Genomic DNA, 14122 nt, shown 5'->3' with positions numbered 1-14122 from the left:
TGGTGTGTTTATTCCTTAATTACCAGGTGACGTGTGTAGTATATAGGTGTGTGTGTATTGTATAAGTGAGTGTTTGTGTGTGTGTGTGTCTGTATGTATGCGCATTGAACAGTTTAAATTATTGACATGATGCCACATTTGAATTTGTGCAGTGAATTTGAAAAAATGTCAATGTTAGAGAAAAATATGACAAATATTATTTAGAGTATGAAGAGCTCGGGTAATTGGTGAATTAGATGCTGCAAATGAAAGGTTTAGGCGTGTATTTAAAACTCAAAGTTTTAGGTGCTGGTTTTTCCTTCATTTTCGAACTGAGCACTTGAGAGTTGAAAGTTAATCATAGATAAACGGTTTATATCTCTCTACATCAGCAGAGCAGCAACATCATCAGCTGTAGGCAGACTGATGGAACCTAAGCGCAAGCCAAATACTAAGTTTGGTGATCGCGCTTTCGGAGCATCTGGGCCAAAGAAATTAAGATCCATAACAAGTCCAACACAATTCAGGTCTAAACTAAAAACTTTAAGCTGTCATTCCATTAAAATAAATATATCATTCCTGAGAGAATAATACAATTATGTCCTAAATCCTGTATCTAAATTTCGCTAATAAACGATTAGTTAATGTTAATTAAGTGTTAATCTCAAGTGACTTACCAGGTAAGTATTGTACTGTATATTATCTCAATATATAGTTAGTAGATGATTGTAAAAGTATTTGTACAGCGCCCTTGACGTGATTTTTCACAAAAACGGCGCTGTATAAATCATCCAAATATTATTATTATTTTACATACGGGCGCCTGTGAAAGACAGATTCCGCAAACTACACAGCTTCAATGTAATGCAGATTGTGAAAATTCCGTTGGGAAGGCGCATGTTTGACGCCTGATTAAGTTATGATTCCGCAATGTACATAGCTTCAGAGTTGTAAGGGTTGCATAAATTAAATTTCTAGGCGTATATTTAAAAACTCAGCTTTCTTTATAAAAGATGAATGATTAGTAATCACGTAAGAGTCCCTTGTGAGAGGTTGTCTGGAACCAGTGGGACTATGACTATGATGGGAGTGTGTCACCCCAGTTATTTGATTGTGTGTTTTAGGGTAAAAGTGGAATCAATGAAAAAGCTATTATTTTGTAGAATAGACATTTTTAATAACATTTTACAATCATATACGCCGGTACACTTTTCTTTTTTACAATTATTACTATTTTTACACAAATGACATCTAATCCATTATGAAACAGTAAATGAAATCATTATAATAATCTTTAACTTAAGAATAACTTAGATACAAAAAATAGTACAGAATTAACATTAGAAAATATCTATGAACAGAACAGAACAGAATAGTAAAATATGCTTATGTTATGTACAGACACTAATATATTACTATGAACATAATACCTAGTCGGTAGTTGTACCTCTCTTGTACCTGGTGACGTTGCTAACAACCAACCAACCAAACAAACAAACTATTGAAGGAGCAAATACAAAATTACAAATATTCCGTTTTGTGAAAAAATACTCAACTCTTTAATAATTACCACGTTTTATAGGAAAGCTATTTCTCTCTACTACTTCCTCGTATTAGCAAAACTATTTCATCTCCTTCTTATCACAAATCAATGGACGCACTTCTTATTTGTTGATATTCAATACATCTAACTTACTTACTTACTTACTTACTCTACTCTAGAATAGCTCCCTCAACTCTCAAACACAGTCACATCTATTTTTAAGTTACATAAACAACACACTTCCAAAAGTTGAGCGTTAGAAATCATGTATTTTATTACGCAGGTAAATGTATTGTTATTTACAAATTTCCTAGAATGTATAAAGTAAATAAACGGAGTGGAAAAACGAGCGCAGGCACCAACAATTCAATCAGCCTTTTTAATTTCTCCACGGCTAGCCGCAATCCAAACAAAATTATCAATTTCAAAAGGAAAAAATCACAGAAACGTTACATTTTTTTTGTAAAATATCTCCTAGTTTTTTTGTACATTTAATATCTAGACAAAGTTCATGAGCCCAACGTAGTTTATTCTCCAATTATTACTAACATAGATTGTGCTTTAAGTACGAGAAGAGACTGACGGCATTTGCAACAAACAAACATACATATTTAGTTATCTCCCTGGAACTATCCACATTACATCACGCAGAGAGCTTCCTAGGAACTAGTCAGGATTATTAAAGAGATATTGCGTTATATTCAATACAGGTATATAGCTGCTCACACAGGACTCTGACTATTAAACCACGATGAAGAGAAGATCCTGTTAACAAGAGGAGTTGTGTTCAAATTCCCTTAAGCATCAATTTACAAGAAAATAACATTGGATTACATTTCCCGACAACACATTTTACACTCATCATTAAAGTTTAAAAATTTGAGCTACACAAATTAAAAAAGAAAAAGCGGATTCAACAACTGGAATCCGCTCTGAACAGAATAATATTAAAATAAATAAGTTAACTATCTACAAAAAATAAGAAAAATCATTTCCAATGGATTTAACACAATGATGTATTGTAAAATATTTAGCTATATTTATAAACAGGCAATATATTCATAACTTTTAAAAATCTTCATTTAGTAGTTATTTGTTTTCAATATTTTCATCTCAAACGTTGAGATTGCAAAACAAGTTCGATATAAATTACTAAAATGTAATCAGATCTACAGAAACGTTTAAGTCGAGATAGAGATTTAGACAGGTTATAGGAAATGAAAAAGAAGATTTAAAGAATCCCTGGCTTGTGGCTTAGTGTCCTAAGCAGTAACCTTACAATAACATAATAACATTGGACCTCCAGTAATATGAATCAGGTAACGCGTCAAGGTTTCAAAACAAAGTTGCCGCAGATTCCCCCCACTAACGAAAACAAAACAATGCTTTTTCACAATAATTTATCAATTAATTCGCAATTTTGACATCAATTAAAAAACATTTATCGATCTAACATCAATAAATAATTAGTTTAAAATGTTAAAATGCACAGATATAATATATATCTAAGTATTGTTAATTTGGGTGGGTGAATTTGAATTAGCCGTTATATCTGTGTGATTAAAAAAGAAGTACATAGATTGTACTATAAAATTTACACATAATATAAATCTATCATAAAAAACTGTTAACTTTCTATTTGATTGTGTAATATATTATTATTATTTATAACAGGAAAACAATGGGATAATATAAATTTATTTGAAATATTTTTAAAATATCTGTAAGGAATAGGTACATATATATAATTATTAACAATTATTTGTTTTTCTGTTTAAATCAAGTTTCAGAGCACCAATCCTTATATTTTATACATATTATTTTAATTCTCATTTCGTTGGTTGCCAGTGAGCTTTTGTCTTCTTAAATCTAAGTTGGACATTATATTATTTATGCATCCTTCCGGTCTCCCAGCATCTCCCGGAAACGTCTATACGGCTATATATTTACAAAAACACAACACAATGAGTTATTCACTAAACTAAACGTCACATCCACCTCCCATCTCCACAATTAACACTTAATATTTATATTATTAAACCGATATATTGTGCTCGTAGCCTATTTATGTATTAAATTCACACTTAAGTGCTTGACAATGAAGTTACACAAATGTCTTTTAACTTGGTACTTAGTCAGACAAAGTAAATATATTAAATGTGAATTATATTACAGTTTGTAGTTAAATCCCATCAAGGACAAACAAAGGCATTAGTTGTACTACAATTGTATTATTTGAGAAACCAGTCATTGAGAAGAGATACAGATCTGACAAAGATTGTTTGCATTTTACAACATTACTGTTAAATCTGCTGAAAATATTTATATATTGATAAACTCTGAAACGACTAGGTTTGTAAAACTGTTGGCTTTGTCAATATCGAAGTAACAAACACGCAAGAACTTTTGAAGTAATTCCTAAAAATGTTTTAATACATCTCTTTAAATTGGCCACATTTTGGACAGAGTGTGCTCGCGGGTGTTTGCAAATTGGCCATAATATGGCCAAAAACGTAGTTAAAGATTATCTGCCTGATTTATGTCAAAATGCAGTTGTTATAAAACGCGGTGTATAAAGAAGAAAATTTATCAAATATTAAACATTTTATCGAGCTAATTGAGGTGTTAACATTTATTATGGAATATCCTTAAGAGTAACATACAGATTTTATCATTATTATTACAAATGGTTAAAATTTAAATCTCCTTTTAGTAATATAAATATAAATTTTGACCGTTTCAACTAATTTATAGAAAATTTTACTTGAGGCTCTGAAAGTTGTACTTTTGAGAATATTGAATATTTATTAATTTAAGGCAAGATGATGCAAAACGCAATTTGTTATTATTTTGTAAAAATCAACCAACAATCTTTTTATTAATTAATATTATATAATAATATGTAGTGTTTAGGAATTATCTTTCACTTCTGTATAATATAGACGTCATTATTGTTTAATATCATTCGATAAAAGTGAAACGTTAAAATATTTCACAAGATAAAAAACAAACAAAAATTAGAAATTACGTTCTATGTAAATATGTAGGAATAAAGTTTATTTAAAATGTTCTCAAAAGAGCGGAAATATTCACAAATTGTTGATAAATAATTATATACTATTATTACTCAGATTCCTTTTTCTTAACATTATAAAATTTGAATAATGTTAAAGACAAGATTTAAAAATACAAGATGAGTTATTCCACGGTTGATTATTAAAAATTCAAATAGAATAAATGAATGTAGATTCTTAACATTGGTATACATATAATTTAACATTGACGCAAGTACCAGAGTATAATGCATACTGACGGACTATCCTCGGAGTTCAGTTCCCAGTCACCAGTCAGAAAGTTAGACCACTTATGCAATATTAACCGGCGGTAGATCGGCTCAATCGACTTGTCTTAATCTAAAGGAGATCCAGTGTTGCCACGCACACGCGAGCTTATCCGCCAGTCAAATCACGTCAGCGAACAATCTATCTCCACAATGTCTTTCGGCACGTCCACAAACTGGTAAACCAATCTTTGGCCGTCAACTTTGGCCAGGATTCCTCGCTGGTAATAGTAACGAAGGGCTCGTCCCATGGTCTCGTAGTTCATGTCCGGTTTGTTCTTGTGAAGACCCCACAGACGGGAAACTGCCTTGGAGTCGACAAGCTTGAAGACTCCTTTTTCTCTGTTGGTCCACTTGATGTATCGTGGACAGTACTCGCGGTCCTGTAAGAGTTTTAACAGGAATTCCCAAAGGTACGTGGTTGATCCCTCCCTTGATTTGCGTTTGACTCCGGTGGGCTGATCTGGGTTCTTTAGCTTCTTGATTTTCTTGATCTTGTGCTGTGCGCGATTGTGGTAGTTGAGGTCCAGCATGTAGGAGAGGTCGTCGTGGGAGGGGTTGGAGTGCGGGGGCGGCGCGGGGGCGGGGGGCGCCGTGAAGTGGTGTCCCCCGTAGCCGGCGGGGCCCCCGTAGCCTAGGTAGCTGCCGTACGACTCGTTGGAAACTGAAAACAAAAACGACATTGATTAATCCCGAATTACTTTGATACAAGAATACTTTCATATAATTACAAAAATTGGAACGGAATGATTATATATTTATTAATATTATATAAGTAAGGCATACAAATACAATATTGGATTCAATCACCAATACAGTATTGTATTTTGTTGCCTTTCCTGAAAGAATTGAGTTTGTATACAAACTAATAATTCATCTTATCTTGCAAATAGGGTTTTTAATAAAATAATTAATTTGGCGCCATAAGATAATATGTTATTATAGCCTTCTTGTATGGAAGCTTGATACAAAAGACAATATTGTCTAGAGTTGGTACATCAGAAAATTATTTTAAAGACCATATGGAGCAGCTACTACAAAATAATTATTGAACGTTAAATTCCCCCTAGAAATGAAAAATTAAATTGGTTTGAACATCGGTGCTAAACAGATTGCAGATATCAGGCGTCACCCAAGCCGAAATTAACTGACTAGTAAGTGTTCAAAGATGGTTTCAAAGATATAAATACGAATGTAAGAGGGAGCGCGCTAATATTTAAAAAAACGATAATAATTAAGCGAAAACGGTGAAAATATTTAATAAAACACGACTTGTTTGAAATAGAGCACAAAATTTCTCGATAAATTCTTTAGTTGCATTTAAAGATACATTATGAGTTTTTTCATGCCTATAACATGTCAAATAACAGAACAAAACGTGTTTATAATCTCCGGAACTTACTTTGCGATTTTTTCTATAGAGGAAATTTCATATTGTAATTAACGTTTCGGCATAATAAATGTATAGATATTATCTTCAAAAATTACTTTTTTTTTGGAACTTAAACAATTAAAGAGTTAGCAAAAAACTTGTTATATTAGAAAAGTATTTATGCGATTGTAATATTATTACACACGAAAATTGAACCGAAAATAATCAATCAATAATGATTGTGTTTTTCTAGGAGATTCCCGACAACGATGTCATTTTCAATACATTGTAGAATAAAATTTTAATTTCATTACACAGACATGCGTTCAGATAAAGACTTAATTTTTTCTTACAGTAACATCTTGCTATTTATAGTTTATTATAGAAATGCCTGCTCTGCAGTATAAAGTAAACATCTTTTTAAAATTCTACAGCAAATTGATGCTTCACACAAACACAGTTTCCTCTTTTTAACAAGCTACAAAAAAGTGTCAAAGACTGTTTATTTGTCTCTAAACTCTCGAATGTTGATTGCAAAACTTTTTGTGATTGGTATTTCTAGGTTAAAATCACGACAATGTAACCTTATATAACCGTAAAAATTATTTCATAAGAATAAAAAAATTACACTGAAATCTCAGGCGAAACTTCTGATATAACTAACTAACAATCACGCTGTTTCCGCAGGGGTAGGCAGAGATGGCGAACCGCCAATCAACTCGGTCTCGGCACACTCTCCTTGTCTCATTCACATTCATACATCGTCTCATACGTACTATTCTATTATTCTGACTCTTGACATGGCCGGACTCGAGTATCTGATTCACTTGATTTCACACATTTATCATATTATTTAAATAATATCATACTTAAAAATAATAACGCGATGCCATACGTAGTAATTCAAAATCATGTGTTTTTGGTTTGAAAATTTGGTCGCCTAGAAATGTTTCAGATGCTTTAATTAAATACTGCGAGTAGAATACATCTTGGCCTTTGAAATAATCGAGTATTTTTAAGATAAATCTTTTTATAAGCCCAGAAAAAAATAATGTAAAGGCCTATGAAAACTGCTTTAAAGTTCAAAATCTCCTACTTACGAACCCATTTTCGGTTATGGTTTTATTGTATAATGTGGAGAATTAATTTATTTATAAAATGATAGAAAAAAATTAAATATTTACGCCTGAACATCCACAAAATAAAATAAAAGGCACTTTTTGGGCCATGTTTTTTTCTTGCATAAATCAAAACAGGCGGATGGTGTTAAGCGGGAATTTAAACCTTATCGCCATCTACGTAAGGGTTGTTATTGATAGCGGCTCAATTTAAAATATTACACGATGTAGTGCATCGCCTTAATATGAAATCATTCGAACAGCTTGTTGCGGTCTAAAGTCAATGAATCTCTTAGTTTTTTGGTTCTATAAATTTGGCATATTATTTCAAACTTGCCATAATATGTCAGAAATCGCTCGAGTGGATATATAAGAATATAATGTGTAATAAACATAGGTATGTAAGATTGAAGTTGAAAGTAAAAAAGCCAAGGTACCGCTGTTGCTGCGCGCATGCGCCGAGCGGGATGCAACAAACAACATGGCCGCGCTGCCATTGTAGTGGTATTGTTGTGTAGGAAATGCAACGTGCAATGACCAGGAAATGACAACCTACCGATTGACCTTCAGACCGACTGAGCTCACACACACACTGCTGATCAATCCACTATGTATTGCATACCACGCACACTCATAAACACTACCTACTTAGGTTAGAATTCGCTTCGTTCGCTTTTCGCTTTCGATTCTCCCGCGCGCGCCATATTATTATTTGCAAGTTGGTATGTGTGCTGGTTTTTATATATTTTTTCTTCTACTTTCATTCTTTCGCGCTTGTATCTTTTGTGTTACAGGTTTTTCGCTGCACTATGTTGTGAATTGTGATTAATAGTAAGCTATGTTGTGGACACGCATACGCGTTGTTGTTGCGTTTCGCGGGAGTTATCGCGAAATCTTTTTTCTCCGCTCGTTGCGGCGATAATGATTATTGTGAATTTTACAAGACTTTATAAGAAAGGGGGCTGGGAAATTGGCTTATTGTTTCAAGCATGGCTAGTCGATGCAAAAAAAAAACTTATAATCTCGGTACTTGTCTAATAAAGATTAACATTTTTTTGACCATATAAAGGGTTTTCCAATAAGAGGTGTTATTTTGATATTCAATCGTAAAAGATCAATGGTTTCGTTGCTTGTGTGGTACGTAGCGCCGTCTTGTTGAAAGTAAACGTTGTCCAGATTAATACCATCCAATTCAGGCCATAAAAAATCATTAATCATCGCTCGATAGCGCAATCCATTCACCGTAAATGTTTCTCCAGCCTCATTTTCGAAAAAGTAAGGTCCAATGACTCTGCCGGACCATAAACCGCACCAAACAGTCACACTTTGAGGATAGAGAGGCTTTTCAACAATAACTCTTGGGTTTTCCGAGCCCCATATGCGATAATTTTGCTTGTTGACGAAGCCACCGAGGTGGAAAATGGGCCCCATCACTCAAGATGATTTGCATTTGATTCACTCAAGTGAATTTTAATAATTTCAATGCGTTGTTGAAGCGTGTATCGTGCCATTTTTATTAATGGTGTAGTTTCTACTTGTCAAATGTCAAAAAATGACCGCTTCAAAAGTAACATCTACCGAAATAGCGGGCTATTCAAAATAACACCTCTTATTGGAAAAATCCTGTATTTAGCCGCCGGATATGTTTGGTGCATCCTGCTTAATGGGATAATACGGAAGTAATGACAAAAAGTCGGGAGTCAAAACACACCCCATCCGGGATGTTAATTTATATTCAATTAATAAATAATTTGTCCAGACAGTCAGTGTTGCTATTATCCTTGTGATAATTATACAAATATCAGAAAACAAACACGTTGCGGATCTATACGGAAAAGAGGAACTAACAAACGAATAAAAAAACGTTTTTTAAATTGAAGGATTATTTTATTTTCACAAAATCTGCAGTAGCGACGTCCCCAACTGTATAAATTGACACAGGTAACTTTGCAGGAGGCCATAAGAGTAACTAAGGAACGAACTAGGTTATTTTTTTATCAAACATACTTATTTTTGATTGCCTATGTTGTGCGTGAAATCTGATTCAATTAACTCAAGTTTGCTATGAATTTGAAAGTGCCATTTCATAAATTCGAACTGATTGTTTGCAGAAATCATGCGAGAGTTAAATTACTTACCTATAATATAATATTTTTAACAGAAAATAATCTGTATTGTATTTCAAAATTAGAAATGAAATCTCGAGAATTCAGGCTATCCCATGATTTTTCAAGTAAATAATATATATTAAAAAGAAGAATGTCTGTGGGTGGGTTTGTTTTTATACAAATCTACAGTTTTATTCAGAGATTGATGAAATTTTGCACACTTGATTTTCAAAGTAAGAGGAAGGTCACTACTGTATATATGATATTTCGAAAAAACCATCCAAGAATTTCGATACTTATTGATGAAATTTTGCACACTTGACGTTCAAAATACGAGGAAAATTACTAATTCGAAAAACATCTGACATCCTCATAACACATTCGTATTTAACTGATAGTTTTTTTTTAAATCTTTCAATTCATTCGTTAAAGGTCTGCAGTCCTGTTTTTAACAGGGATACGAATATTTGACCAGATTAATAATGAATTGGCAATATTTCTTACGTGTCGATCTATATCGTAGAGCAAACTTTAGGTTAAAAATTTAATATTGACAATGTTTAGAATAGAAAACAAAAGCATTTTTTTAATTTAGTTTCCATCATATTTTTTGATTCGTATTTTATTCTCCATGTGAACAAAATTATGGTAATTAAATAAATTCGATAAGAAAAACATCATGTTGTTGAAATATGAAATATTATTAATAATATTATTTACAATTCGAACAAATTAATATCAATTGAAGTTGATAAATATTAATCTAAGCACTTAAAATATAATCGGTAATTTAAATATGTTTAATTAATTAGAATTTATGGCTCTATAATTAGGACAGAAGACATAATTTAGATGTTCTACTAGAAATTGAAAAAAATGCGTAATAATTGTTGTAAAAATAACAAAACTATATCTTGGTCACATCATAGAGAGCAACAAATAAAAATGTATATTATATAGACAATAGACAGTATCTACAAATAACCATTTTAACACTTTAGGCCTCTGGCATATTGAATGTTACATTTCTTAAATATGCTGTCAGAAATTCGAAGAATTTGTGTGTATTTCCTCTTCTCAATAAAATCTTAAAAAATGTTATATTTTTGAACGTATCCGAAAACTAATGACTGTTTTAGAAAGGTGATGAAAAAAGTATTAAAATTTTATTATTAAAAATTAACATACGATATTTTTAAAATATTAAAATATTTAAATAAAAAAATAAAAGTTTTAAAAATGATTCACCTTACGTTTATTGGTCTAAACACTATTATTAAATTACTGATAATAATTAAAAATTACTTATTTTATAAGACAGATGTATTATGAACATTACTGTCACTTCAGTTTTTATCGTTTCATATAAAATAATTTATTAAAAATTCACAAAGTTTCATAAATTTTTCTCAAATTGTGGTCGGAACCTTTGGTCTCATTGAGGTGTACATTTAAAGACATTTGAATGTAAAGTTTCGTATTTTTATTTCTAACAGAACCTTCATCTTCCCCATATCTATCTTTAGCCTCACAACATACCTACCTGAATTAAATTTGTCATAGTCCCACAGAATGCAGACGGTTGTGAGAAGTTGGGATTATTGTGCTATTCATATAAAAAAAACATTGACGGACTTATAAAATATATTAATTTGTGACAATAAGAAAGCACGTCTACAAAAAATCGTTTTCGATGCATTTCGAAGCGTATAAAACCGACCACACACGACAAACCTATTTCCTGAATCAAATATTCTAAATAAATTAATTTGAATTTTTTTAATCGAGTGCGTTGGGTGCAACTCTAATAAGCGCAGTCTAGACAAGAAGTTTGTTAGTACCTACCTACCCACTTATATGCACTGTTGCAGTTTGGTGCACCTCTCGGCTGGCACTTGAGAGAAACAATGGCAGGATGCAGGGTACGTGTCCGTCCCATATCAATCTGTTTGCATCATCGGGATATTTAGAAGAATATTTTCACCACTAGTGTGTTCATAGCTTTTGATGTGTAGATTTAATGTCCAATGTGATTCCCTAACAGAATAGTGAAGAAAAAGAGCAGACAAACCTAATCAACTTTTCTAACTCAGGAAAAGAACCAACAACCAACTCACCTAACCTAACTGAACCTCACCTAGAAAAATTACAAACACAAATAACCTAACTTTTCCTAACCTTATGGGATCTAACCTAGAAAAATAATGAACAAACTAATCCTAACCTAACTTATCCTAAACTAACCGAACCCAACCTACATTCAGTGTTGTATACATATATTATTGTGTATACATTGTGTTAATTATTACAGTATTTGAATAATATTCCGCAATCTTTAACTATTTCACAGTGCAATAAATACTATTGCTCAGATAAGTAAGTCCGTAAGTCTGTTTATTTAGGTATCGAACCCGTATCCGTCAGATTACTAGCCGAGTGTCCTATTCACCGTGCAAAGAAACGCGGAATCTTGTAATCTGAAGGAAAACCTTCACCCATCACTGGGTACAGAACGACCAACAATGATGAAATTTCATACAATATTATGCACCCGAAATTACAAAATGCTACATGCAATTTCCTTTTGGTCGACGTGAAATCAACATCGATAAATTAAACGTTATATTATATTAAAGAAGTTGGGTAGGTAGCTGCGTTTGAAGAACAGAATAAAAGTACAAACGAATATCTTATTCCTAGCGCAATAAAGTAAATACAAAAAAAACAAATCGCAGCGAGAATACTATTCGTCGTGTACCTACCTCAACTGAGAATACAGTGTTCTCGGTCGACCTTGACATTGGTTATTTCTGTCCGCGTGTTTTAATTCTGTTTTTCTGGCGTCCGCTTCTTATCATTATTATCCATAATAACACAAGTGCTCGAGATTCTTGTGCAGTACCCAACACGGTACGCACACATGCGAACACTGCGTCCAGGATTCAGGGGCGGATTGGTAAAGTAAAATGTTTCTGTTACCAAGCGGATAGTCCGCATATTTATTCCATCCACAAAAATTACATCAATAGTGACTTACTCAGGTGACAAACTTCGTATCTTCTGAATAGACTTCAATGTGTAAAAGTTGAGGGAATAAGTTTAGTGTTTTTCAGTGTCCTTCGGCGTACCTCAAGGTCGTCATTTAGGGCCATTATTATTCAATTTATATATTATATAACAAGATATTCAATTTTTTACACGCTAAAATATAAGTGATTTGAAGCTTTTTTTGTTGATTGTTTTCTTGATAAATATTCGTTGCCATTAGCTACTAGTGGCATCAAGTTCAAATCAGTAAAAAGTGCCTGTGTTATTGGATATCCACGCAAATTTTTTGTCTGGGGGACATTTGAGCTATCTTATAATACATCTTTGCGTGTGGACTAGTTATACTAGACAAATGATATTGTAGTAGATTACTACTGTCAAATGTAATTATGATTATTGATAACTCATGTCGACTAATCACCAATATTGTTGATAAATACTTAATCGATGTGTTGATGTTGATTTAATGCAAGGCTCCAGAACTCTTCAAGAGAGTATAACGTCAGTGGTTGTAGCAAATTACAATGCATGCATATAAAATATTTTTAAATATGGTTATTTTTTAAAATTTATAATACCTAATAATTTATGAGAAAGTTTGCCTCTGTTTTTTTTTAAATGATCTTTTGCTCTCCGTGTATTTTCTCCTCTGCACAAATCAATGTCACAGATAACCGACGAGAGATTAGTTACTAGTTGGGTACTGGAAATTGGGAAACGGGAGAACATTGTTAATTACGAAACATAACTATATCATAGCTATTTCATAGAGCACTAGAACGCTGGACTAACGATGCATTCATTCATTATTCATTAATTATATTAATCGTATTTTTGCTGATTAATTAGTAATAATTCTATTCACAGAACTATCGACGTGATTAGTATTCAATTGAATATATTATTTATTACTGGCTTGTATTGTCACAAATGTAATGTAAAACGAATGATAAAAAAGGAGATAAAAATATAATACATATGTTTGTGCTTTACAATGCTTTGTGCTCCTGGGTGCTCCTTTGGGTTGATTGATATAATCCTTAGTTAATACTTATAATACAGGGTTTTCCAATAAGAGGTGTTATTTTGATATTCAATCGTAAAAGATCAATGGTTTCGTTGCTTGTGTGGCACGTAGCGCCGTTTTGTTGAAAGTAAACGTTGTCCAGATCAATACCATCCAATTCCGGCCATAAAAAATCATTAATCATCTCTCGATAGCGCAATCCATTCACTGTAACTTTTGCTCCAGCCTCATTTTCGAAAAAGTAAGGTCCAATGACTCCGCCGGACCATAAACCGCACCAAACAGTCGTACGTTGAGGATAGAGAGGCTTTTCAACAATAACTCTTGGGTTTTCCGAGCCCCAGATGCGACAATTTTGCTTGTTGACGAAGCCACCGAGGTGGAAATGGGCCTCATCACTCAAGATGATTTGCATTTGATTCACTCAAGTGAATTTTAATAATTTCAATGCGTTTTTGAAGCATGTATCGTTCCATTTTTATTAATGGCGTAGTTTCTACTTCTCTCTGCCGAAATAGCGGGCTATTCAAAATAACACCTCTAATTGGAAAACCCTGTAGTTGTAAGTCACTAGCTATTACAAGTCT

The 14122-nt window shown here is 32.7% G+C and overlaps 1 protein-coding gene across 3 annotated transcripts in view; it reads right to left on the bottom strand.

The window, feature by feature from the left end:
• Positions 1–3949: 3949 nt before the first annotated feature.
• The window catches only part of Eip74EF (Ecdysone-induced protein E74), a 491406-nt gene continuing 481233 nt past the window's right edge, over positions 3950–14122 (bottom strand). For all 3 annotated transcript variants that reach the window (XM_089643115.1, XM_089643113.1, XM_089643114.1), the window contains one exon: positions 3950–5526. In XM_089643115.1, coding sequence (XP_089499241.1) covers positions 4988–5526 — 539 coding nt within the window. In that variant the 3' untranslated portion in view covers positions 3950–4987. The remainder of the gene's footprint in view (positions 5527–14122) is intronic.

The sequence above is a fragment of the Hesperophylax consimilis genome, chromosome 19 (genome assembly GCF_061612785.1).
Source record: "Hesperophylax consimilis isolate HC1 chromosome 19, BYU_Hcon_1.0, whole genome shotgun sequence".
NCBI classification, from domain to species: Eukaryota; Metazoa; Arthropoda; class Insecta; order Trichoptera; family Limnephilidae; genus Hesperophylax; species Hesperophylax consimilis.
Note: the sequence above shows the minus strand (reverse complement) of the source record. Positions and strands in the feature narration are given on the sequence as shown.